Source organism: Aspergillus sclerotioniger (genome assembly GCF_003184525.1).
Source record: "Aspergillus sclerotioniger CBS 115572 chromosome Unknown BO94scaffold_21, whole genome shotgun sequence".
NCBI lineage: Eukaryota > Fungi > Ascomycota > Eurotiomycetes > Eurotiales > Aspergillaceae > Aspergillus > Aspergillus sclerotioniger.
The window spans coordinates 522,914-546,010 of record NW_020291011.1 but is presented as its reverse complement, the minus strand read 5'-3'; the positions used below and the strand labels follow the sequence as shown (position 1 = coordinate 546,010).

Below are 23,097 nucleotides of genomic sequence, written 5' to 3'. Positions count from 1 at the left end.
CGTCCTTACAGGCCAGCGGCCATTCCGAACCGTCTCGGCCCAACCTTCCTTCCTGTCCACCTCACCGCGCCAGAAAGGCAGGAGGGCAAACAGGCTTTGAAAGCCATCGTCGGTCGCGGGCGTTCTTCCCTGGAGTCCTGGAATGTATGGCCACGGCATCGACCAAAAGGGCGAAAGTTAATTCTATTTCGGATCTGACAAATCCGGGCATGAAACACACTTCGACACTATTGTCTCGGGACGGCTTCGACGCACATCGAACCCTTTCTCGTCGTGGTTCTTCGGGTGTTCTATTCTAGTTCGCAGGTTCCTCCGGCATCTTTTATGCAGGCTGTCATGAACACGGTGAGGTCAAATGGATCTGGTTGCACGTACATGCGTGCTCCAGCTGACAGTCAACAGTCCAGCATACTTATCTATTGGAATCTCGGCCTTGACATGTCCCTAAAGCTTGTCGACCAGCATGGATATTGCTGGAACTATCTCGTGGTCCAGTCAATTATTGGAAACTCCCTGACGCGTTTGTGATATGTCAACTCGGGACGCGACGATCCCCAACGAGGACTTGCTGGGTTGGGCCTCCGCCAGAGGCGGGACTCATTCCTGGCGATATGACAGGTGATACGCCAATGGCATTGCTTGAGGAATGAGATGAAAGGGCCAAGAACAAAGAAAAAAAGAAAAAGAAAGGAAGGATTGGATATATCTATGCCTTGACTCCGGGGCAGAGATAATGCGGTGAGGGCGGAGAAACACGGATATGGATGTTCCCCCAGTTCGTTGGATGCAAGGGGGCCGGTGGTTTATTGAAGGGAGCAAAACGAGGGGAAGCCTGGCGGCTTCACTCACTGGTTACACCAGGGCGGCCCGTCAGTTCGTGGAATCAAAGATGATGTTGATGCAAAGAAGGAGAGCAGCACAGCCTGCCAACCGACCCTGTCGCCCATCCCTCCCTCGGCACATCGATCAATCGATCATTCAATATATCACCTTCTTCTAAACTCAACCGCCTCCTCTCCTTCGCAAGCTTTGTTCCAGACTAGCATGCGAGGGATGACAGGCGTTAGCGCGAGAGGAGAAACTTCCCCAGTCCCTCCAAGGAACCACCAAGTATGCGGCACCGCCGTTTACTTCTAACGAAAGACCACCGACTGACCTGCATATGTAGTATGTGCGCCAGCACGTCCAACAGCTCATTAAAAGTGACGCCTCATCCTGTCTCTGATGTTCTGTTTCTTTCCGACATCTGCCTGAATCGACTTGCCGCAAAACTTCGAGGTTGTCTTCCCTCCCACTCTCGTTTCCTGGTGCATCCTCTACATTTCCCTCCAACATGACGGCGGAACACATTTTCGACGCTAACCCGTCGGTCCAGAGGTACCTTTCCACATTCCTTCGCTTCCATAGATGCACTTCCAACTAACCAGCTATACTGGTTGGCTAGAGATTTCGGCGACCCTCGAGGGCTGCGGACCGAGGCCAAGCGACAAGTCGAGAATGATATCGTCTTACGATATCCAATCCGAGGCGCTCCCAACAGATTCGAAGCGAAAGGTCGTATACTAAGAGCCTCGGACGTGTTATTGTCGTTAGTCGGTAGATCTACGAGCGGTATGCTGCCCCCGGCTACCTACATATCAATGCATCATGTGGATGGATTTGCAGCGACTAATCCGGGGTTGGTCCGAGCAATAGAGCAAGACGATGCATCTCCCGGAGTTACGAGCTATGAGGAAGCCTTACGCCTATTTCCTCCGGTTCGAGGCGAAGACGGGCTTCCATTGAATGCAGTAGATGTCAACTGCCCCGATTGCGATGCGGTATTCTCTTCATTGTACGGCCAATCTCCCACATTTCCCCATCGAGTCGGACGTTAACAAGTCATACAGGAATGAACTGAAACAACATTATCTAACGAATTATTGTCCTGGAACTGCGATCGCGGTCTATGTGATGACGCGGGATCGGTATCTAATCCTTCTTTGGCATATCCAAACAGGAATGCTGATAGTATCTACTGTTCTAGTCTGATCACAAAAGGGTACCGCGTGGAAAAACGCTTTATCCCTCTCAACTCTCGCCCCATCTGTTTCTTCTGTGGCAACTGTGAGAGGTTATTCACATTCGGTGATGGAGAGGAAGGGCTTGATCGGCAGCGAGGTAGGGTGTCTTATTCCATTGTCGCAAATTAGATCTAACAAATTACTAGATGTGCCCTTCGTTGTCGACTGCAAACATTGTGGAGAGCAATGCAACGTCTCGTTAGTGTTGCCCTTGAATTGAGCTTCTATGTGCGCTGAGAGCAGCCGCTGACGTCAAATTGTAGATATGAGCCGATTTTGAACGATCCGCGAGACGACATTTTCAGGAGTACCCCGAGAGAGATAGCCAGTGCGAATCATAGTCGAAGTTCCAGTTTTACGCAAAGGGGCCCCGTGGGCTCTAAAGTCCCATCAACATCCGGGTCTGGAGAGCAGTCGTTTGCGAGAAAGGCCAGAAAGCTAAGAGATTCATGGTCATTCCGAAGTATGCCTGTTCCAAACAATTTGTTATTTTTCAGTACTGACTCTTGTAAGAGTTCTCGCCTGGAGAAGAGGACGAGCTGGTTGCGATCGGCTTTTCAGGGCTATATGACCTGGAACGAGGTATGTCCTAGGGCTCTAGATTCAGATCAAGATGCTAACCTCTGATAGCACACGCCCCCAATGGCATTTATCGGCATCCCGAGGACGATAATGAGCCCCGCAAGGCCCAGTCAACAATGAGCTACGATCCGAGTGGTACATCAATACCAGATGAAGTAATTCTTGCTGGCAGAGCCATAACTGACTATGGAATCACAGGAATTCATCGTGCCGGATCGATTGAGACCAAGGAGACACTCTGTGAAGAGGAAAGCGAGCAATCTAGAGGTGGCTTGACAGATTCTGAAAATGAACCGTTGGATGACCAGAAAAGCCCTCAATCACAAGCAAGACCCTCTTGGAGACAATCGTTTCTACAGAGATTATTTGGTCGCAAAGTTCCAAAGGGTTAGTATCCAGAACTCAATGACCAGAGCTAGCACTCACTATTGTAGGCGTGTCACGAGCGCGGTCCACCTCAGATCGGGGCAAGAAATTGATCAAGAGAGCGAACACTATACGGTTCTCTTTTGTCACTAAATACGCACGAAGCGAAGGGAGAGCGACTACACGGAAAAGCGACATAATATCGACAGATGCGCGAAAGCAGGCAACAGACGCTACTCAGGAATCTATCGCAGATACCGAGTATATGGCCTTGCTACGGGGATCTCAAAACATCTTCATCCACACCCAACACATCTCAGGAGGGGCAATTGTCCATGATGCATCCGGCCGTCAAAGAATACTCAAAATCGACGAGATTGCGCAGCTTTTCTTGCTTATGAAAGACGAGCTTTCGGCTGCAAGCATCTGGGCTCGTATCCTCACCACCCAAATGCGCGCTGAGACTGCCCTGAAACAGGACAATCTAGACGCTGCTATTGCCGAACATCGTACTGCCTTACAGATGCTCGATGAGACACCAGCATTGGACATTGACAAGCAGTCACGCGCGGCAATTCTACACTCCCTCGGACAAGCGTATCGCGATCTCGAAAGGATCGACGATTCAGAGGGTTGTTATCTCGAGGCATTGGGACTCATCAAGCGGACGTTTGGGCGCGACCATCCTAACAACTTCGCTATCTTACACGACCTGGGGACATTATTCGCCAAAGCCGGATGCGCCACAAAAGCATTAACCTTATATGAGCGCTCGTTTGCAGGTCGCCTGAAGACACTGGGCCACAACGCCCCAGAGACACTAAGAAGCATGCAGGATCTTGCCTCTCTGAAAGTCTCACTAGGTGATTCCGCAGCGGCCCTTGTACTCCTGGAGAAAGCAGTTCCGGCACTCGACACAGTATTCGGGTTGCAGAATGAAACAACATTGAGCGCAAAAAATCAACTATCACTCTTATATCACAGATTTGGTCTAAATAAGGAGGCACGTACGATTTGCGGCCGGACTATCCCATATTACAGGGCAGTCTTTGGCATTACGAGTCCCATCACAAGAGAAGCGATTTTCCGGTACATTGTATGCTCGGAGAACTTTGACTTTCCCGTTGAGATCAAAGACATCCTCGACCAATATCAGCATTCACAGGATTCCGACGCACTTCGGGTCATCCAACGTCTGGGGGAAGCATACCTAACTGCTGGTCTTATCCGCGATGCCGCAGACCTCTATGAAGCTCTAGTCGAAGACTTCTTGGCCGTGAAAGGACCCGAGGCAATAGAGACATATGACGCTCTCAGTGCCCTCTGCATCGCTCGGGAGCAGCTTGATTCCCTCGATAAAGCCATTCTCGCATACAAACAGCTAGTCTATATGGTACGAAGAACCCCAGGACATTCCTACATGCAGGAGAAAATAGTGTTCGCCGAACAGAGGATCTCCAGCCTCAACCGCCGACGAGACATGCTCTCAGGAGAGAGGAAAGAATGGGCATTGCATGAACCCAGACCGTGTGAGAAATGCAGCACTTCCACCACCACCCTCTGCAACAGTAAGTTCTCCTTCCTCCTCACAACCCTCCCTAATCTAACATACCGACCACCACCAGCCTGCATGATCTTCCGATTCTGCAGCGACAAATGCCACAAGTCCGCCTCCCCATCCCACGCTCCCCGATGCATCCCCTCCGTCTCATTCCTCGAATCCAAATCCCTCATGATGAAACACAAATGTCCCATCCCAGCCCGCGACCTCGCCATCACCAAGATCCGCCAACTCAACAGAACCAAACCCGTCAGCATCACTGCCAGCCAAGCCATCCTCCTCGATTCCCGCAAATTCACCACCTTCCGGATGAAGCTCAATCCAGACGTCAACACCGTCATCGTCTTCTCCCAGGATGCCGACATCCGCTACACGACCATCCGTCCCTCCTCCTCTCCCCCCACCAAGGAAATCCAATGGACCACCCCCGAATGTCAAGAATCCATCTGCCACGCCCCCGCCGACAATCACGAAGAAGAAGAAGAAGAAGGACAGTACCTTCTCGTCGCCCCCGGCAAGAAAATGCTCCGCGCCATGATCGACAAACGCGTCCGAGTCCGTGGCGGCGGCGGTGAAGAACACCGTTTCCGATCCCTGGATATCCCCAACGAAGAACTCATAGAGTTTGCCCAGGGTCTAAATCTAGGCAAATATCCTTTTGAACCGTTCATGTATATTTTTGAGTGGGTTTGGAAATGATTGCTTGATTTTGTTGTGGTTTGAAACGAAACCTCTCGGGATTTACCTTCCTTTCTTTCTTTGTCTTCCTAGGTTGTTTAGCTGATTGTGTGATTGGGGTAAATTATTGTTGTTGATATACAAGATCTGACTTACTGACTAGATTATATATTTGGTGCAGTGGCTTGTTGGTTATATGTGTAGTCCTTGAGATGTCTCCATGCCTACTACTTACTATTTCCGGTTATATATAATGTTGGGATGTTTCAAATGGAGATATTTATGTTATGTCATTTGTTTCACTTTATTTTCACTTCACTTCCAATTTACTCTTCCTTCTCTCGTTTTTCCTTATTGAGAATGAGAAGCGGAGCAAGCTTGAAATATTGCGCTGTCATTGTTTACTACTTGTTGATACCATTAGTGTATTACGGTAGATTTCGCTTGATGTTCTTAAATCCGTCCGTGCATGTCTTTTTATAGGAATCAGGTTCGGGTCCCTCTCCAACAACAGATTAAGCGAGTATGTAGATATGTACAGGGAGCGCTGTAATAGATTCGAACAGGAAATGCAACAATTCGGGTCTGTAGGTCTAGCAAGGTACATGAACAGAAGTCTAAATCCTATTGATACAGCTTGAAAGACGGGGGAAAGAAAGAAAGACTCGCACGGTCTAGAGTGATCCGTAGCTCTTGGAATCAAGTCTCGCCTTCAGACCAACATACACACGACGCCAAACACCATACATGTATGCATTGGAAAAGAATGATATCGCGCGTAAAATCAAGCGCTCCGGGTGGCGAGGATGCTTTGTCTATAAAACTGTAAGTAATATCGTGAGGTCGTAAAGATTATTCTTTTGTTTCTCTTTATAAAATGAGTGGATGCCCTCATGGGCCGGAGGGTTCGTCGTCGTCGGACTTGTCACTGTCATCGCTGTCGCTTTCCCAGTCGTCGGCCTCCAGGGAGCGGCCTCGGATCCCGAAACTCAGGATGAATCCGACAAACGATACGGCGGCGAACACGCCGAAGGGCATGGCTTCCCCCTTGTGCTTCAGCCTGGATGCTAGAGAAAACAAACTGCCAGATAGGAAGGGTCCGACCGCTCGACCGGCTGCGGAAAGTGTCTGGGCAAGTCCGTTGAGGGATCCCAAGACAGCATGATCCGGAGCAGAGTTTGTGATCTAGAGCCAAGGGTTACTTTGAGTTTCGCCAACGTCGGAGATAGCAAGCCACTTACCAGTAAAAGTGCACTTGTCAACCCGCCAACTGATGCGACCGTCTTGACCAGCAGCGCAAAGCACAGCTCGAAGGCCACGAGCGCAGTCTTGCCACTTACTCCGCTACCAGTGCCATCACTCTTGTACCCAACAAAAGGCATAAGGATAAAGGAGAGAACAAACCCGAAAAGACCAGCCCGATAAGACCAACGATTTCCCATTTTGTCTCTCAACCTGCCAAAAATGCAGATCTGGAAAATGATTGTTACAAACCCGGAAAACCCTTGCGCAAGACCAATCTCTGACGGGGTCAGGCCACGTCCCTGCGGGGGAGGTGCCTGCGAGAAGATGGGAAACAGCGAGTTGAATGAGACGTTGCACAGAGCGAATATAAGGTAGGTCAAGAGGAGCAAGACAGTATCCCGGTTGAAGATCTCACTTCGCGTCAAGGACTCATGGTGAGCCGGACGGGTCTCCGATACCTCGGATGCCGAGTCTAATTCACTATCATGATCCTGGCTCTCGTCCGACTGTGTACGAAGATGGCGATAATGGGTGGCATGTGGCGGTTTCATCCGGCTCGCGCTCTTTGCAGAGCTAGTCCACTCCCACAGCCACGCGAATATAGCACGAACTCTTTGCTTGAAATTGGGTATTGTATCCGCGTCTTCAAGACTCTCTTCGAGGAAGAATATCGACAGCACAAAGTCCATAACAAGAATTCCGGCGGAGAGCAGGTTCGGGGCGAGATACGGATAGGGATTGCGCTGGCTTTTATTGAAAGGATTTTGCTCGAAAATGAGCAAGCCTCCCAAGAGCGGTCCGGTTATGCCTCCAATGCCATAAAGAACAGGAAGATAGGTGAACGCCTTCGACTGATTGCTTCGATCAGTGATTTCACCCAAACAGGTGGACACCAAACCCTGGTTGCCATTGACGGCACCCATCAAAGCCTGTACGACAATTGCCTGGTATAGCGTTGTGCAAAAACCGAAGGCAACAAAGCATGCCGCCGTGAGAATTGTACCCAGCAGGATGACCGGCTTCCGTCCTACTCGGTCAGATAACCAGCCCCAGAAGTAATTGGTAACGAGCTGTGCGATCGCGAATGAAGTGGCGATTGCTCCGACGTATACACCAACCATATTCGGCTCGACCTCGGGAAACGACGACGCCATATCGGGCAGATAAGGGCTAACGGAATTGAAGGCTGTCTGCTCACAGAGGGATATCATCGCGAGGACCGCCATCTGCTTCTTGGGGAGAGGTGATCCGTGCCCCGGTCCATGGTGAGAATCGGTTGGTTGGTACTGCGAATCGTCACCCGATGATCCAGACTGCCCAGAGTTCGGCCTTCCACGAGACTTCGGCGGCGGGGTATCGAAGGTCTGATAGTGTAGAGTGGAAGAATGTCGCCGGTTGAGCGGGTTGTGCTCATCCGTTCTCATCTTCGCGACACAGGGGCAGCACGCCAGCAACCCTATGTGACAGTCTTCAAGTATTCCCAACAGATAGCGCGCCGGAGGCTGTGGCTGAGCCTCACCAACGGTTCAAACAGTGATGACAGGGCTCAATGGCCACTACCTCGTTCGCGATGCGGGGGGCGTTGGAGCCCCCAGAAAACAGGATTCGAAGTGGATCTGGGGCAACAATGACTAGCTGTAGTCGAGACGAACGTCAACGCCGTGCACGTCGGAGTCAGGTGGGGTCGGGTCGGGTCTGGGGAGGAAATCCTGGAGAAAGAAGAGGCCGTTCAAAGTAAGAGAGGGTTCGAGGAAAAGAGCTCCTGGATAGTCAGGTGCGGAGGAGCATCGGCAAAGCCATGCAGATGATGTAAGCGTTCTGGCTGCTGAAGCCGAACGCGGCTGAGTCATCCGGTGGTTATCAAAGCCTATCTACCTATAACCTTGGTAATATACAACTTGTCACGAGGCGGATACAGATTATTGCCAGGCCGGGGAGGGTCAGATACCGGAAATTACGTGTTCTCAGAAGTCAGCAATTGCTTCGTCACTGTTGTGGTGGCATTCCGCGGAAAACAACCGGCTATCTACAGATGATACCGTCCGCTTGCTTTACCTAATCAGGAAAGGTAACAAGGGGTGGAGAATGTCAATTTTCTCAAAACAAGGTTCCTATCGCTCTGTTGGAGTAATAAATGCAGACTGATGTGTAAGAGTAGTCCATGTAAAGAGCAGTATTCTAATACCGATGTATAAGACATGAGCGAGCGCTAAATATTCATCAATTGGCCTGCTGGCCCAATGGTAAGGCGCTTGACTACGGATCAAGAGATTGCAGGTTCGAATCCTGCGTAGGTCAGTCTTTTTTATCTTTTTGTATTCCTCTCTGTGAGCCTGTGACATCCTACTCTATTTCCCTCAGCCCCTCGGATAGGGCCACCGGCCAGTAATATACTAGAACTGGTCTGGATTGGCTTCGGTGACGAGTATCGTACACGTTGGACCGCTTATCTAAAGGTACCATTATAATTATTATTTTGTACAGTCTCAGTCGCAATATACTCATAAACCTGTTCATTACTAGACAACCTATACCTTCCAATATCTCAGTCATCGGTGTCGTTGTTTGATGCCGGGGATGATTTAGTCTTCTCTACGCGTCAATCACTTCATCAGCAAGTTGACGGCCCAAGGAACACTAAGTCCTCTCAGGTCCCCATAATGTTGGCCAACTCCCAAGAAAACGATGGGAATGCCCGTCGCATGCACCATGCTAACCAGCGTACCCACCATGTCGCCAACTGTATCGCATTTGCTGATGATAAAGCCATCGAGGTTTCGTCCAGTGCCGAATGCCTGGTTGAAGTTGCGTGCCTGCATCACACTGTCGGTACCAACCAAGGCTTCACCAACCATGAAGATCTTGTCTGGCTGAGCAAATTTGGCGAACTTCTCCAGCGAAGACATAAGCCGCTGGTCGTTGTGGCGGCGGCCAGCAGTATCGATCAGAACAACGTCAAATTTGTTGGCAGCGCCGTATTCAACAGCATCCTTGGCCACGTTTGCTGCATCCTTTCCGTAGCCCTTCTCATACAGCTCAACTTCACCAGCATTTTCACGGGTGCTGAGCTCCTTGAGGTTCCGTGCATGGACACGTAGCTGCTCCACGGCTCCTGACCGGAAAGTATCGCATGCGGCAATTAGAACACGATATTTGTTCTGCAGCAAGAAATAGCATATCTTGCCCAGATTCGTAGACTTTCCAACACCATTCACACCAACAATCGAAATGACGTAAGGACGAGGAGTCTGCTGCTTGCTTGTGGGAGCAGTGACGGCGTCGATCTCACGAAGCAAATCAAGAGAAGATGTAGGGGTCAGGATCTTCCGCAAAGATGACTCCATAGCGGAATGCAAAGCAGCATCCACACTTTGGAAATTTCCTGTCTTCTTTCCTACAAGCTCTCTCTGGACACCCTCGCACAGCCGAACCGCTGCCTCGCGTGCAACGTTCTTCTTCAACAAATGATCTTCCATAGCCTTCAAAGGCTTCTCCAAGTCAGCTTCCGTAAGGGTCTTGCCGCCCACGATGTTACGTAGGAGACCTCCAATGGCATTAAATCCCGAACCGACCAAGCCAGTAGAAGGAGTATCCTTCGCTTTGTCGTTCTCGGCATTTTCCAGGATAGAATGCACTTCGTCTCCGAGATCCTTCAGCACGAACTGGCCTTTACCGGTTCTGTGTCCCCAGGAATCTTGCGATACGGCTTCTACTGCCGGAACTGCAGCCTCTTCACCATCAACAGGAGCGGAGTAGTCGAGAACCTGGCCATCGTCTTCATCGGCAAATCCATCTGCGTCCCACTTGCGCATCTTCTTCGCGCCCTTAGGCGTTTTCCCTTTGCGAATATTCTCGTCGCCGGAGGAAACATTGGCGCTAGCGTTAGCGGCCTTGCGCGCACGGCGTGAGACACGGCCACCTGGTCCCCCCTTGGCAGTTATAATGTGGCCCGCAACAGGTGTCGATGACCGAGATGTATCTGGTGTGTGCGGTGGCGTACTCTCATCAGAGGTCGCCCCGGCTAGCGCAGCTTGATGCTGCGCTTTACGGATGTCAGCATGGTCTAGCAGAGTGAGGTGTGAGGAAAGCGCACCTTTGAGAAGACCAGGCACTGGTGGTGGAGGTGGGCCGCCATTGTCAGATGAAACAAGCGGATCTTTCTTATCAACCGCATGAGCCACGAAAGCCTCCGACGAGATAGATCCAGAATTGTCCTCGAGCTCTCGAACTTGCTGATCAAAGTACTTGTCAAACGGGTATTGCGTTATCCTCGCACGAGAGCTTTTGAGTTGATCTTTGTACAAATCGATGTAGAGGGTGGAGATGTTGTCCAGAAGTTTATCGATCCAACCAAGTTGTAGGAGAGATTGGTAGACGGCCTAGAGTGACATGCGGTCAACGACAGGCACTCCGCGATGCGGTTGATGCCAGAAACATACCACAAAGATCAAGTCAAATTCCTTGGCTCTTTTCCACTTCAAGGTGTACTTCTCCTTCTTCAAAGATGGGGCCGCGTTGTTCGCTGCCTGAAACTGCACCTTTTCCTCGATGAAGACATCATTGATAAGGCTGTTAACAATATGCGCTCCGACGGGTGCGTACGATTTCGACCACAGGACTACGCCCGAGGTCGTTAGGATCTCAAATGCTTCCAACATAATGGGGAGAGAGGGATATGCTTGTGGTGGCGGTATTCGGTGGGGAGGGGAGTCAATGATGTTGTAGTCATGGCCAGATCCGCGCAGTGGGGAGTTTGCGGGCGGCAAGCTGATCTGTCAGTGATCGGAAGGGAACGACTTCAGCCACGTATAAACACACTTCATCCTCTCCCATACTGCGCTACAGTCCCCCGATTTGCCGTCTCGGCACCCCTCGAGCTCTGCAAGACAATCCGTGACTCTCAATCTTCCCTCCGCCCAGTCTAATCATCCCCAGCCATCATGTATCGCCAGTCGTTCGCTCCACCCCCGGCGCAGTCCCCTCCGCTTCACCATCCTGTGCCTCAGCATGTCTCGACTGTCCCTATGATGCGCTCGCCGCCGCCTCCGGCACCCCAGCAGCCTCAGACTTCTGGCTATGGCAATCCATACCAACCCGCCCCTGCGCAAGGTGGTAGCGGGACATATGCTCCTGGCTTCGGGGGCTTCATCAATGATCCCACCGCGCAGATGGGATTTCAAGTCGGAAAGACCGCGATGATGGCTGGACAGGAATACATGGAGCAGAACGTGAGCAGCATCTTTGGGGATATCTACTGATGAACGCGTCGCTAACGACTCCATCAAGTTCAATCGCTATGTCTCTATTCCGGCTCTGAAGCACTACTTTAATGTCTCCAACTCCTACGTCCTGAACAAATTGACCCTTGTGCTCTTCCCTTGGCGCCACAAGCCCTGGTCTCGTCAGCAGGCACGTCTCGCCACAGCTTCAACGGGTCCCAATGGCCAGATATCCCAGCAACAGTACTCGTCTATGTTCCTCCCTCCGCGTGATGACCTCAACTCTCCGGACATGTACATCCCCGTCATGGCGCTTGTCACATACATTCTCCTCTCAGCGATGCTAGCCGGGTTCCGCGGTAACTTCCATCCGGAGCTCCTTGGATCAATCACAACCACTGCTATTGCCGTTATCATATTCGAGATCATGTGCTTGAAGCTAGCCATGTACATCCTGAGCATCAATAACGAGTCACAGTTGCTGGATTTGGTGGCGTATTCCGGATACAAGTTTGTTGGAATCATTGTCACTCTGCTGACGTCTGAGATTCTCACTCCGGGGCGAGGAACCGGCGGCTGGGTTGGCTGGGTTGTCTTCGTCTACACTTTCCTGGCTAATGCCTTCTTCCTGGTACGTTTCTGCCATCTGCTTTACGAATGTGAAACTAACACGTTTTCTAGCTCCGTTCTCTGAAATACGTTCTTCTTCCAGACTCGACCAGTGATGCGTCCATGCGCACTGGTTCGATGCATACGGTGGCTCGTTCGCAGCGTAACCGCCGCACGCAGTTCCTATTCATCTATGCGTACGTCGTTCAGTTTGTATTCATGTGGGTGTTGAGTCGCGAGGGTCCGATGTCGATTGCTTCTAGCGCCGGAGCTGCTGGTTCATCATAGGGTCATGTCGGTACCGAGCTGCACATAATGATATAGACGGACCTCATGAAAGGGATAAGGATAATAGTTCATATCGTTGTACGCTTTGTGGAGATTAAAAAATCAATACATTAACTTCATGGTTGCATGAACCCGGCAGTATAACTATGTTGCATCTACATACCTGACCTGACTTTCGGTGGGAAGTACATCGGGAAGGGTGCCCACTTGGCTATCTCCCAACACTCCGCTTCAAAGTAGTAGTACATTAATGCAGGCCCGGGGGCTATGCAGTTTACAGGTTCTACAATGGGGAAATATACGGCAAAGCATGTTTTCTAACAAAATATTTGATTCCATGATATATCTGGCTAAGACTATGGCGATCAACGTTCGCACATTCGGAGAAGACCTATAAATCCACGAGTTAGACATCGATCAAACAAGACACGAATGACAATTTCGTAGAATGAGTTGTTCCTCAGAGATCTTGGTGATGAGAGAAATTTCATTGCCAAGAGGCATCAACTACTATCTAGGCGTGATAAAGTTTTTTAATCACTGGAGGGGGTGCAGCAGAAAGAGATGCGCTGGCAACGTACCGAAGGAGCGAAGTTGATAGACAGATGAGGGGCGCGGAGTAGAGAAATGATAAACCTGTCAAGTCTTGACATGTCAGCAACATAACTCAATGTAGGTATATGGTGTCAAGATAACATGAGAGAAGGACATCAGAATATGTAAGAAATTGAATATCATGCGCCAGCGCTGTATTGAAACTCCGGCGAGAGCTCACAGTCGCAGGGTCAATCGCAAATTACCGCATCATGTGAAGGTGATATTGAAAGAAAAAGAAAAAGGCAAAAAGGGTACATACCAGTCGATGTGGAGAGTAGATCTTGCTAGTGAAGTTAGTATCAAAGACGGCGGAGCAGTTCTAGACAGAACGACATTTGTTCTGATGTAGCTTCGAGGTCTGGACCTTTGAGCTCTGCAGGAAGTAAGAGAAACAAGCTACAGCAAAAACTTGAAGCTTAAAAGCAAGTCGATCGGAACGGAAAATATCCGACCGCCGATGGAGCGCGCTAAGGCCGGGGGGCAGCCCTAGGCCGCACGCAAACACCCCTGGGTGGGCTGCTACTGGTTGCTAAGCGAGACTCTTGTGGGCGAAGGGCCGCAGCACCGAAATTCGCTATCCAGCAGCCAGAGCGACTTGTGCGTTTCGGACGACTTCGACAACCCGACATTTCGACAACAAATTATCACCACCGTCCTCCCGGAGTCTGTCGACCGTGAGTTATTGCCCGCCCTAATCGTGACCGCACAATATCCACTAAGACGTCCATCTTGCTGTTTTTCTAGGAAGCCTTCGCCATGGCCGATATCGATGTTCAGGTTGCTCAATGGAAGCTGGTTGAGGTTGGCCGCGTTGTGCTGATCCGCCGCGGTCCCTTCACCGGCAAGCTCGCTGCCATTGTTGAGATTGTCGACCACAAGCGTGTACGTTGCGCCAGAAACTCGGAATTCGCGGTGGGAAAATGGGATTTCTAGGAGGACGCGATATTGACAAGAGTTGCACCAATTAGGTTCTGGTTGACGGTCCCTCCACCGAGGAGCAGAAGATCGTTCCCCGCCACGTCCTTCCTCTCTCTCACGCCACCCTCACCCACTTCGTCATCCCCCAGCTGCCCCGCGCCGCCGGCACTGGCCCCGTGCGCAAGCTCTGGCAGAAGAACGAAATCGACGGCAAGTGGGCTAAGAGCAACTTTGCTCAGAAGACCCTGAGCATCGAGCGGAGGAAGAACCTGACCGACTTCGAGCGCTTCAAGGTCCTCAGACTTCGCAAGCAGGTACGTTTGCGAGATGCGATGGTGTTATGTGCATGGAATATGGGGGCATATGGTTATGGGTGATTGGGCGCATGTTCGATTACTGGGAAAAGAGCTGGGGAAATGATATATGCATGAAATCATGGGATTCGAAGGACTTTGGCTGACATATCGGATTTTACAGGCTCGCTACGAGGTCCAGAAGGCTCACGCTAAGCTCAGGGCGGCTGCTCCTAAGTCATAGACGGTTTATGAGGCTCGGTGCATAGTGTGACAGGGTGCCTTTGGGACGGGTTTATTTGCTGAGGGTTTAATTTATTTCAGCAAAATGGGCTGTACGCATTATTGACAGCATAAAAATGATTCAAGAACCTTTGATATCCTGGCACATGGGTTATCCTCGTACGTCATGAAATGTGAAGGACGGCACGGCACGCCTTTCAATTAGTATATGGCAAATGGTATCTCTGGGTATTAATGATCTTGACATGAATGGGTCACCACATAGACAAATCCAATCCACAAACACACTTTCCCTGTAATCGTATAGTAGACCTGAATGTGAGCAATGAATTGCTGCAAATTACCCAGGGATCGTAGATTGATCGGAGCCCCGTAGCTGTGGTGAATGTACGATCTGTAGATGCATGGCTTCTGTGTGTCCGGGGTGAGGGTCCCAATAAGCTCGCTAACGATTTTCGGCGGGATGACATTCACACAGCTTTGCGACTTCCCAACTCCAACAAGGCAAAAAAACCCCCCTCATCCACCACAGTCCCCTGTTCCGTCACAGGTAAGTGCAAATAGAATTCTTGCCCGCGAAGTTCAGTTTTACAGTCGCTTTTGGCGAATTCCCGCAGATTTGTGGGTGTACCATGGTCTGAGGGGACATCACATCTTCGAACCTCCCAGTTCAAGCGACCAGTCATGTCCCACATAACCATTTGCTGATCATCATATCTACAGCGACCTCTACACAACAGATAAAATGGCCGACCCCCGTGTTGAAGAGCTTCCCGATGAGGAGGTCCCCAAGACCAACGTTGAGGATGCCGGCAGCTCCTCCGAGTCTGAGGCTGGCGACGAGCCCACCATCCCCGGCGGTGCCGCTGTCACCATCCACTCTCGCAACGAGAAGAAGGCTCGCAAGGCTATTGGCAAGCTCGGCCTGAAGCACGTTCCCGGCATTACTCGTGTCACTCTCCGCAGACCCAAGAACGTATGGATACGGCCCTATTCCTCCGTCCCGTGCGACGCTCAACAAAACCTGCATTTTCCGAATGCCTGTGAGCGGCAAGGACTTCTAGAATGTAGAGGCTAATGTGTTGAATATAGATCCTGTTTGTCATCAACCAGCCCGATGTCTACCGTTCCCCCTCCAGCAACACCTGGATGTATGTGTTTCCTTAAACTATGACGACGTGATGACCATCTCATGCTTACGTATTTCAACAGCATCTTCGGTGAGGCCAAGATCGAGGACCTGAACGCCACCGCCCAGGCTACCGCTGCTCAGCAGCTCGCCGAGGCCGCTGCCAACGAGCACGCCGGTCACGACCACGACCACGACCACGGCAAGGCCAAGGCCCCCGAGGCTGAGGCCAAGAAGGAGGAGGAAGAGGATGACGGCGAGGAGGCTGACGAGTCCGGTCTTGAGGCTAAGGACATTGAACTGGTTATGGCCCAGGCTAATGTGTCCCGCAAGAAGGCCGTCAAGGCTCTCCGGGAGAACGACAACGACATTGTCAACTCCATCATGGCTCTCAGCATATAAACATCGCCTGAATGAGCTTGAGTAACAGTGGCTGACGTCTCTTGGCCCTGCTGGCAGGATGGATTTTGGGAGCGAGGTCAGATCGATATCCCCTAGGATGCATGTACTGTCAGGCCCCATAGTGTAAATCATTTAGCCAAAAGCAGAATTGAATGATGCAAAGCACTATTTGGATGCCTAGTTGGCGGGCTTAGAGTACAGCAGTAATCTGTAACAGAACGAGTAGATTAATTTAAGGTTCCATAGACTCTGAATTGGCCTGTTAGTATGGCTGCTCGGGACTAGTATCTATACTTCACGCCCTTGCGCTCTCAGCACTCACTGTGTAAGTGGCTGTTCGGAACACGGGAAAGACGGGGTCACGTGAGGCCATCCCCATTCCAAATCTTGCCGAGTTCAACCCTCACCCTCCCGGAACCTCCAGCTTCGCACGTTGAACTCCCCTCTCACCCCCCAACCTTCTCCGTTCCACATCTCAAAATGGCCACTGTACGTGGGGTTTGCCTGTTCTTGTTGAATTGTTTTGGTTGCAGAGAGAAATGTGTCCACTAACTGCGTGGTTTACAGCGTAGCGCCGCTCTCAAGGTCGACTGGGCCAAGTTGACCAGCTCCCTCGGCCTCCGCGGCCAGACCGCTGCTTCTCTCCAGGCCTTCAAGAAGCGTAACGACGATGCGCGCCGCAAGGTTCAGCTCCTGTCTGAGCAGGCCCAGACTGTCGACTTCGCCCACTACCGCAAGGTCCTGAAGAACCAGGCCATCGTCAACGAGATCGAAAACCACTTCAAGACCTTCAAGCCCGCCACCTACGATGTCAACCGTCAGCTGAAGGCCATCGATGCTTTCGAGACCCAGGCTGTCCAGAGCGCTCAGGAGACCAAGGGCAAGGTTGAGGCCGAGCTCCGCAGTCTCCAGAAGACCCTCGAGAACATTGAGACCGCCCGTCCCTTCGAGGACCTCACTGTTGTATGTTTTGGTGTTCTACGGTTGATTTTTGGGCTGTGGTACAGATTGATTAATTTCACTTTCCCTTTAGGACGAGGTTGCCGCTGCTCAGCCCGAGATCGACGAGAAGACCGCCTCCCTTGTCTCCAAGGGCAGATGGATGCCGGCCGGTTACAAGGTGCGTTTAATACCTGAGAGACGACTTGGCCTGGGATGAATTTGACTAACGATTGTTTGAATTGTAGGAGCGCTTCGGCGACATGTCCGTTGTTTAAACGGTCACGTCTCGTGTATCTTTTTACGTCTCTCTTAGCCTTCGACCAGTATAATCACACGAAGAAGTTCCCTTTGTTGAAGCATATTGGCCAGCTAGGATACCCTTGCTCTCTGGCAGTGTGATGTCGGTTGTAGGGTCCTGTATAGAAACAATGTTGAATTTAGATGGTTCCATCGTGCCGAACAGTTTTGTATGTCCACCTCGACCGACCGATCCGTTCCGTCCACATGTCCAGCGCAGTTGAAGGATCTGTATCATTGGATGCCGCCAGTATGCACGTTTGTTTGCGACATTGCGGTGAAGTTGTAGCAGACCGCAAAGCACGCCGATGACGAGTGGTCATTACATCGCAAACTTAATCACGGTATTCATACTGGGCGCCTTCTGGCTGCTCGTCGTGGTTCAATAGCTGGTTTATATTGTCATTCATGGCTGCCGCAATAATAAAACGGTTTGCTTGGTGGTTGAGACAGCCATGTAACTTTAACTCCGTGTGGCCGATCCGGAGGCAAGTCAAGTGTGGCACTCCAGGGACATCCTGAGCTTCTCTGCTGCTCCGAGCCGCACCCACACCTTGAGAGATCAATTGCGAGCACCAGGGCTAATTTAGTTAATAACAGGGATTAGACCACCTGTCTACTGCAAGTCGGCAACCCGTCGACACCCAATTCACTCACAACCCCGCCTTGCTGCCTTTTGACCGATTCACGCCCCTATTCTGGCATGCTTTGGATGCTGCAACTGGAAACTGGTAGTCTAGAACATTTGGTTTATCTAAAGACTCAGATTTCTTTGGGGTCCCTTTGTTCCTCGGAGTCACAATGGTAAGGATACTGTCAATCAATGCACGAGTCCCTCAGGCTGTCGTCTTGACACCCGAAGACCAAACATCCCCTTCAATGAAGTGAAGGATAACTCAGTTCATGCCTGACATCTCGCAGCCGGTTCCAACCGGGCTCACACTGGAGAGTTTGCCAGTGGAGATCATCCAAGAGATCTTCCTTCACTGCCTCGAGGTGAACCTCCCGCTAGCCTCTCTCAAGTTCGCCCGAGCTCTATCAAACCCCGTTTTATACACCTGGGTCATTCGCTCTGTCTTTAGCAGCACAAACAAGAGTTCAAGACATGATATCTTTACGCCTGATTTTCTTCCTGCGCCTCTGGACCCTTTTTCCATCTCTCCCGAGGAACGGAGAGACCTGCAGAATATCATCCTCAACTGTCGCTGGTGCACGCTCCCTCTAATGCGCAGATGCCAACGGGACTACGTCGAACACGCAATCCGTCGCAAGTGCAGAGGACTGGACTTTGCACCTTCAGATCAGGAGATCCTCGCCAACATTGGCTCTCGATTCGAGAACATCGACATCAACCAAGACGAATGTCATGGCTATCGCGGGAAAGGCGAGTTGATCCTAAAGGGCAAAGTCCGGCAATCGAACGCAGACTGCAAGGTAGCGTTATGGTTCAACTTTGGCGCGCTCCAAATCCGCGCAGCCAGCGACATACACACAGAAATCGACATCTTCCAACTTCCATCTTTCACGGTCAATCTGCCAGTTCGAGTACCGGACAAGATACTCCGTCCTCCGTGGACGGAATCCAAGTTGGAGTTCCTCCAGTTACTCTCGTCGGATGCGTATTTGGATGATGAAGCCGACCACCCTCGTGCAAAGCGACTCCTTCGACAGGTGATTCGACATCGTGACCTGACAACCTTCCAGCGTCTACTGAACATGAGCATCCGTGTCCCGTGGTACAAATATCCTATCCGTTGGCCGGTCCTACCGATTCACTTCTACATAGCGTTGAAATATGCAGACGAGCTGGATGACCCGTTCGTGAATCTACTGGTGAATCAACGATGGGACGATATTCCAGATGACTTGCAACTCAAGGATGATTTGATGTCCAAAGCGGGACCGAGCAGCTCCAAATGACCTGAGCTGCAGATACCAACCAACATGCACATAGTCATATACAGAACAACCCAAATCTACTCCACCCTTACGTAGCACACACAACCTTCAATCAAAAACTTCATTCTCACCCATCCAGTATGATATTACACAAGACGAGACGCAGGTATAAAGCACAATGCCAAACTCCAAACAACAAACAACAGCAGACCCATATCATTCGTAAATCATAGCAGTTCCATCCATCATCAGGTATTTCTCATCAACTATCATCCATCATATCACACCCTCGACCTCCTCGTCCTCCTTCTCCTCCCTCCACATCCTCCGCAGGTAAGGCACGAGATAATCACATCGAAGAGGGAAACGACACCGTCGATGATGGCTTTGCAGACGGCTCCGATAGTGTTGACGATGCCCATTAGACATGCGCCGATGGAGTGGAAGATGCTTGCAATCTGTTCCAGAAATCAATCAGTCAACTTGATTCAACCCAAGAAAAAAAAAAAAGAATGATGAAGGGGGGATAGGAAGGGGACATACACAAGAAACAACAGCACCCATCTTGACGTTCGTTTTTTTAATTCACGTTCGTATCCCCAAGAATACAACAACAGTAGGAAGATAAGACTCAGTTATTTTGTATCTTTCGACACCGTAGAATTATAACTCGACGAAGCAGTCGTATGCGTAGAAGTATCACTGAAAGGACGCATTCTGATAACCCAGTACCTCAGATGGTAGTCAGGTATATATAACTTTTCCAGTTCCTACTAGTAGTAATAGATACTTCACCCAACACAAAAAGAAAGAGATGAGGTATGATGATGTATGTCCAGTTGTGAAAGACCCTGTGATCGACATTAATACAAGACAGTGGTAGTTAGTTCCTCCTGACATATTAATAGCCACCAAGTAATAAACCACCACCCACACATACACAATCAATCCTTGGATCCAGAACAACGTCATGCCGTCATATCTACGACTTGTACCTCCTAATCGGGTTATATGGACTGCGGATCGGGTTCCCGCTGACGCAGGGCTCGGGACCCCCTCCCCTGGAGGGATTACCTATTTTGCAGTAGTACCTAGTAGGTAGTGTGTAACTGGGGGATTGGGGGATTGGGTTAATGTGGGTTGCCACTTGATAAGGCTGGCTGGCTGGCTTGTTTTCCCCTGGAAGGGGGAGGGAGGGAAAGTGTGCATGGGTGGGTGGGTTTCGTGGTGGTGACGTCATGACTTCATTGCATACTAGTAATGTATGGTGATTGTTGACGGGATGGTTTGCACGGGACGGGCTGAAAGGGGTTAGTTAGTCTTAGTGTTAGTGGTGGCCTTTACTACTATCCATGTAATAGTGGGATAATTTGGTCGTGTTGTTATTGATGAGTCGGGATTTTATGATGGTGGTTAGTTGGTTGTGGAGGGGTGGGAGATTTTGGGGGTAGCCGGTACACAGTATACTTTTGAAGGTGTTAGGCACATCCATATCTCATTAATTATTTACCTAGTTTACAATAAAGCTATGATACATACATCGTAGCACCGCAGAATTACATATTCGCCAACAACCGCAAAATTCCACTCACCCTTCCCGCCAGAGTAATCTGGTATCCCGTCTCAACTACACCCTTACACATCTCCCAAGCACCGGTCCCATCCTGGCGCGCGCCATCCCCCTTCCAAATCGGATAGTCTACTCGCGGCGGAATCCGCGTCGCCATCAACTTAGGGAACCGATCCACGCAGACAGCCTTGATGTTACTCACACCACGCAAGCCCTCTTCGCCAGCGAAGCGACCGTATCCAGAGCCCTTGACACCGCCAAACGGCAATTGAACCGCGTAGTAGCTGCCAAAGTCATTGACGGAGACCATTCCGGACTTGATGTTTGCAATGCAAGTGGCAATATCGGTCTGGTTGTATCCGAAGACGCTCGCGCCGAGGCCGTAGTCCGTTGAATTGGCGATGGAGATGGCGTGGGGGACGGAGGATGCGCGCATCATAAGAAAGACTGGGGCAAAGAGTTCGTTCTGTGCAATCCGCATGGTGGGCGTGACGTCGGCGAGAAGAGTCGGGATGAAGTAATGGCCCAGGGGGTGGTCGGGGTGGTCAAAGCGCTTTCCGCCGCAGATCAAACGTGCACCCTGCTTGACGGCATCCTCGATGAGGGATTCGAGACGGTCGAATGAGGCGGGGGAGATCATGGCACCCACGTCAGGGGTACCGACGGTCTTCGAGTCCAGGAGGACGGAGCCGAGGCGGAGGGTCTTGATGCGGGAGGAGACATTGTCGAGGAGTTTGTCATACACGCCGGGGAGCGCGATGATCCGTTCAACGCCAATGCAGTTTTGTCCGGCAGATTGGAAGACTCCACGCATGAGGATGGAAGCAATGGCTGGAACTTCGCTAACGGTTCGAGAGTCATCGAGGATGAGGGCGGGGTCTTTGCCGCCGAGTTCGACTGTGACGGGGGTCAGGGCCTTGGCTGCGGATTCACACACTTTATGAGCGACGGGCTTGGAGCCGATGAATGTCAATTGGGAGATGTCGGGGTGCGAGGTCAGGTGGTCGGCGACATTGGGAAGGCACACGATGCTCTGGACGAGGTCTCGAGAGTGGCCGCAGCTGGAGAGTGCGCCGCGGATGACTTCAAGGAAGAATGCGGACGACCAGGCTGTCTGTTCAGAGGGTTTCACCACGACTCCGTTTCCTGCAAAGATCGCACTGATGACGGGAGAGATGAAGTTGTGGAAGGGGTAGTTCCAAGAGACGCAGGCGGAGACAACACCGAGAGGTTCGTAGGTGACCATGTTCTTCTTGTACATCATGAGGAAGTTTGTCGGGCGCGATTCGGGTGCCAGTGCCTTTTCACCGTGGTCGAGGGTCCATTTCAATTTCTCTGCGGTGACAAGGATCTCCCCAAACGCAGCATCAACTTTGGTCTTTCCTGAATCCAAGCAGCAAGCGGTCACAAGTTCGTCTTGGTGGTCGAGGACGTATCTGCCAGAGAAGCGTTCAGTCAGTTCATGGCTTTTGGTCGCTCATTGAGTAGGTGTGTTGAATACGCACTTCAGCAAAGTCCTCAGAACCTTCCTCCTCTCAGCAAAGCTAGTATTGGCCCATTCCATCTGTGCACTCTTCGCAGCCTGGATTGCGCGATCGACGTCTTCAGTAGTCGCAGGTTTGATTCCGTTGCCGAGTACTCTTCCGTCCGCGGGACAATAGCTCATGACCAGGTTGTCGTTCCATTGCTGCAGTAAAATCGCAAGTCAACGTTTCTTCCAATACATTTGATTGTAAAGCTCTGTGAAAGAAAAAGAGTTGGGCGTAGACTTACTCCGCGCACTTGTCCCTCCACCACCTTTCGCCCCTCTCCCTGAAGGCTGTCCCATTTTTGTCCCTTCCAATTGGCTCGAACCTCGGGAGGGATTGGCACATTGAACGAGACAGCAGCCTCCTTTCTGCCCAAAATGAAGAGATAGCCCAGGTATGCGACGCCGACCGAGAGCAACGCCACACCAAGCAATGGGCCTTGGGTTCGGAGATGTTCCACAAGTGGCTGGAGAGCCGGTGGGATAAATGGGGTCAGTGAGTCCATGATGAATTGCGCGAGGGTAATTGACTCGACGCTCTGCTTGCCGACCCTTTCTGGACGCGTGAGGTCTCCGAGAAGGGGGCAGGGGATATAGCACTGCGGAGGTGGTTCGATCGTTTGTTGAAAGCTCCGATGCGGGTGCACGTGCCAGGGGGGGCTCCGTCC

General features: G+C 51.0%; 10 protein-coding genes and 1 non-coding gene across 11 annotated transcripts; 7 read left to right on the top strand and 4 right to left on the bottom strand.

Moving 5' to 3' along the window:
- Positions 1-1,248: 1,248 nt before the first annotated feature.
- On the top strand, positions 1,249-5,526 carry BO94DRAFT_496500 (tetratricopeptide repeat protein). Its single transcript, XM_025609296.1, has 12 exons — positions 1,249-1,377; positions 1,445-1,611; positions 1,696-1,834; positions 1,890-1,967; positions 2,027-2,160; positions 2,210-2,261; positions 2,327-2,526; positions 2,577-2,645; positions 2,694-2,780; positions 2,844-3,032; positions 3,080-4,579; positions 4,637-5,526. Exons 1-12 carry the CDS (start codon positions 1,334-1,336, stop codon positions 5,269-5,271), a joined length of 3,294 nt encoding a protein of 1,097 aa, XP_025465520.1. The 5' UTR covers positions 1,249-1,333; the 3' UTR covers positions 5,272-5,526.
- Positions 5,527-6,141: 615 nt separating this feature from the next.
- Positions 6,142-8,258, bottom strand: BO94DRAFT_520915 (MFS transporter; the record flags this gene model as incomplete). Its single annotated transcript, XM_025610131.1, has 2 exons — positions 6,492-8,258; positions 6,142-6,435 (listed from the first exon to the last, which is right to left on the bottom strand). The coding sequence occupies exons 1-2, from the start codon at positions 7,917-7,919 to the stop codon at positions 6,142-6,144; spliced, it is 1,722 nt and encodes a 573-aa protein (XP_025465519.1). The 5' UTR covers positions 7,920-8,258.
- Positions 8,259-8,721: 463 nt separating this feature from the next.
- BO94DRAFT_t219 lies at positions 8,722-8,793 on the top strand. The gene has a single exon. It is a non-coding gene; the product is annotated as a tRNA-Arg (tRNA).
- Positions 8,794-8,953: 160 nt separating this feature from the next.
- BO94DRAFT_496494 (signal recognition particle receptor subunit alpha) lies at positions 8,954-11,230 on the bottom strand. Its single transcript, XM_025609295.1, has 3 exons — positions 10,935-11,230; positions 10,589-10,874; positions 8,954-10,537 (listed from the first exon to the last, which is right to left on the bottom strand). Exons 1-3 carry the CDS (start codon positions 11,151-11,153, stop codon positions 9,099-9,101), a joined length of 1,944 nt encoding a protein of 647 aa, XP_025465518.1. The 5' UTR covers positions 11,154-11,230; the 3' UTR covers positions 8,954-9,098.
- A 79-nt stretch (positions 11,231-11,309) lies between these two features.
- BO94DRAFT_576803 (protein transporter YIF1) lies at positions 11,310-12,732 on the top strand. Its single transcript, XM_025615156.1, has 3 exons — positions 11,310-11,723; positions 11,782-12,345; positions 12,396-12,732. Exons 1-3 carry the CDS (start codon positions 11,436-11,438, stop codon positions 12,609-12,611), a joined length of 1,068 nt encoding a protein of 355 aa, XP_025465517.1. The 5' UTR covers positions 11,310-11,435; the 3' UTR covers positions 12,612-12,732.
- A 214-nt stretch (positions 12,733-12,946) lies between these two features.
- Positions 12,947-14,948, top strand: BO94DRAFT_567466 (60S ribosomal eL14 domain-containing protein). The gene is made up of 5 exons (XM_025614631.1): positions 12,947-13,330; positions 13,798-13,882; positions 13,953-14,090; positions 14,177-14,440; positions 14,604-14,948. Exons 1-5 carry the CDS (start codon positions 13,308-13,310, stop codon positions 14,661-14,663), a joined length of 570 nt encoding a protein of 189 aa, XP_025465516.1. The 5' UTR covers positions 12,947-13,307; the 3' UTR covers positions 14,664-14,948.
- Positions 14,949-15,168: 220 nt separating this feature from the next.
- BO94DRAFT_537061 (nascent polypeptide-associated complex subunit alpha) lies at positions 15,169-16,478 on the top strand. The gene is made up of 4 exons (XM_025612187.1): positions 15,169-15,212; positions 15,386-15,638; positions 15,755-15,813; positions 15,875-16,478. The coding sequence occupies exons 2-4, from the start codon at positions 15,408-15,410 to the stop codon at positions 16,191-16,193; spliced, it is 609 nt and encodes a 202-aa protein (XP_025465515.1). The 5' UTR covers positions 15,169-15,212; positions 15,386-15,407; the 3' UTR covers positions 16,194-16,478.
- A 173-nt stretch (positions 16,479-16,651) lies between these two features.
- BO94DRAFT_537060 (F1F0 ATP synthase subunit d) lies at positions 16,652-17,883 on the top strand. Its single transcript, XM_025612186.1, has 4 exons — positions 16,652-16,682; positions 16,761-17,156; positions 17,227-17,313; positions 17,381-17,883. Exons 1-4 carry the CDS (start codon positions 16,674-16,676, stop codon positions 17,408-17,410), a joined length of 522 nt encoding a protein of 173 aa, XP_025465514.1. The 5' UTR covers positions 16,652-16,673; the 3' UTR covers positions 17,411-17,883.
- Positions 17,884-17,952: 69 nt separating this feature from the next.
- Positions 17,953-19,407, top strand: BO94DRAFT_152292 (uncharacterized protein). The gene is made up of 2 exons (XM_025605809.1): positions 17,953-18,236; positions 18,354-19,407. The coding sequence occupies exons 1-2, from the start codon at positions 18,234-18,236 to the stop codon at positions 19,350-19,352; spliced, it is 1,002 nt and encodes a 333-aa protein (XP_025465513.1). The 5' UTR covers positions 17,953-18,233; the 3' UTR covers positions 19,353-19,407.
- A 54-nt stretch (positions 19,408-19,461) lies between these two features.
- Positions 19,462-20,028, bottom strand: BO94DRAFT_537058 (uncharacterized protein). Its single transcript, XM_025612185.1, has 2 exons — positions 19,875-20,028; positions 19,462-19,789 (listed from the first exon to the last, which is right to left on the bottom strand). The coding sequence occupies exons 1-2, from the start codon at positions 19,893-19,895 to the stop codon at positions 19,613-19,615; spliced, it is 198 nt and encodes a 65-aa protein (XP_025465512.1). The 5' UTR covers positions 19,896-20,028; the 3' UTR covers positions 19,462-19,612.
- A 784-nt stretch (positions 20,029-20,812) lies between these two features.
- On the bottom strand, positions 20,813-23,011 carry BO94DRAFT_537057 (aldehyde dehydrogenase family protein). Its single transcript, XM_025612184.1, has 3 exons — positions 22,675-23,011; positions 22,407-22,588; positions 20,813-22,337 (listed from the first exon to the last, which is right to left on the bottom strand). Exons 1-3 carry the CDS (start codon positions 22,933-22,935, stop codon positions 20,888-20,890), a joined length of 1,893 nt encoding a protein of 630 aa, XP_025465511.1. The 5' UTR covers positions 22,936-23,011; the 3' UTR covers positions 20,813-20,887.
- Positions 23,012-23,097: the final 86 nt, after the last annotated feature.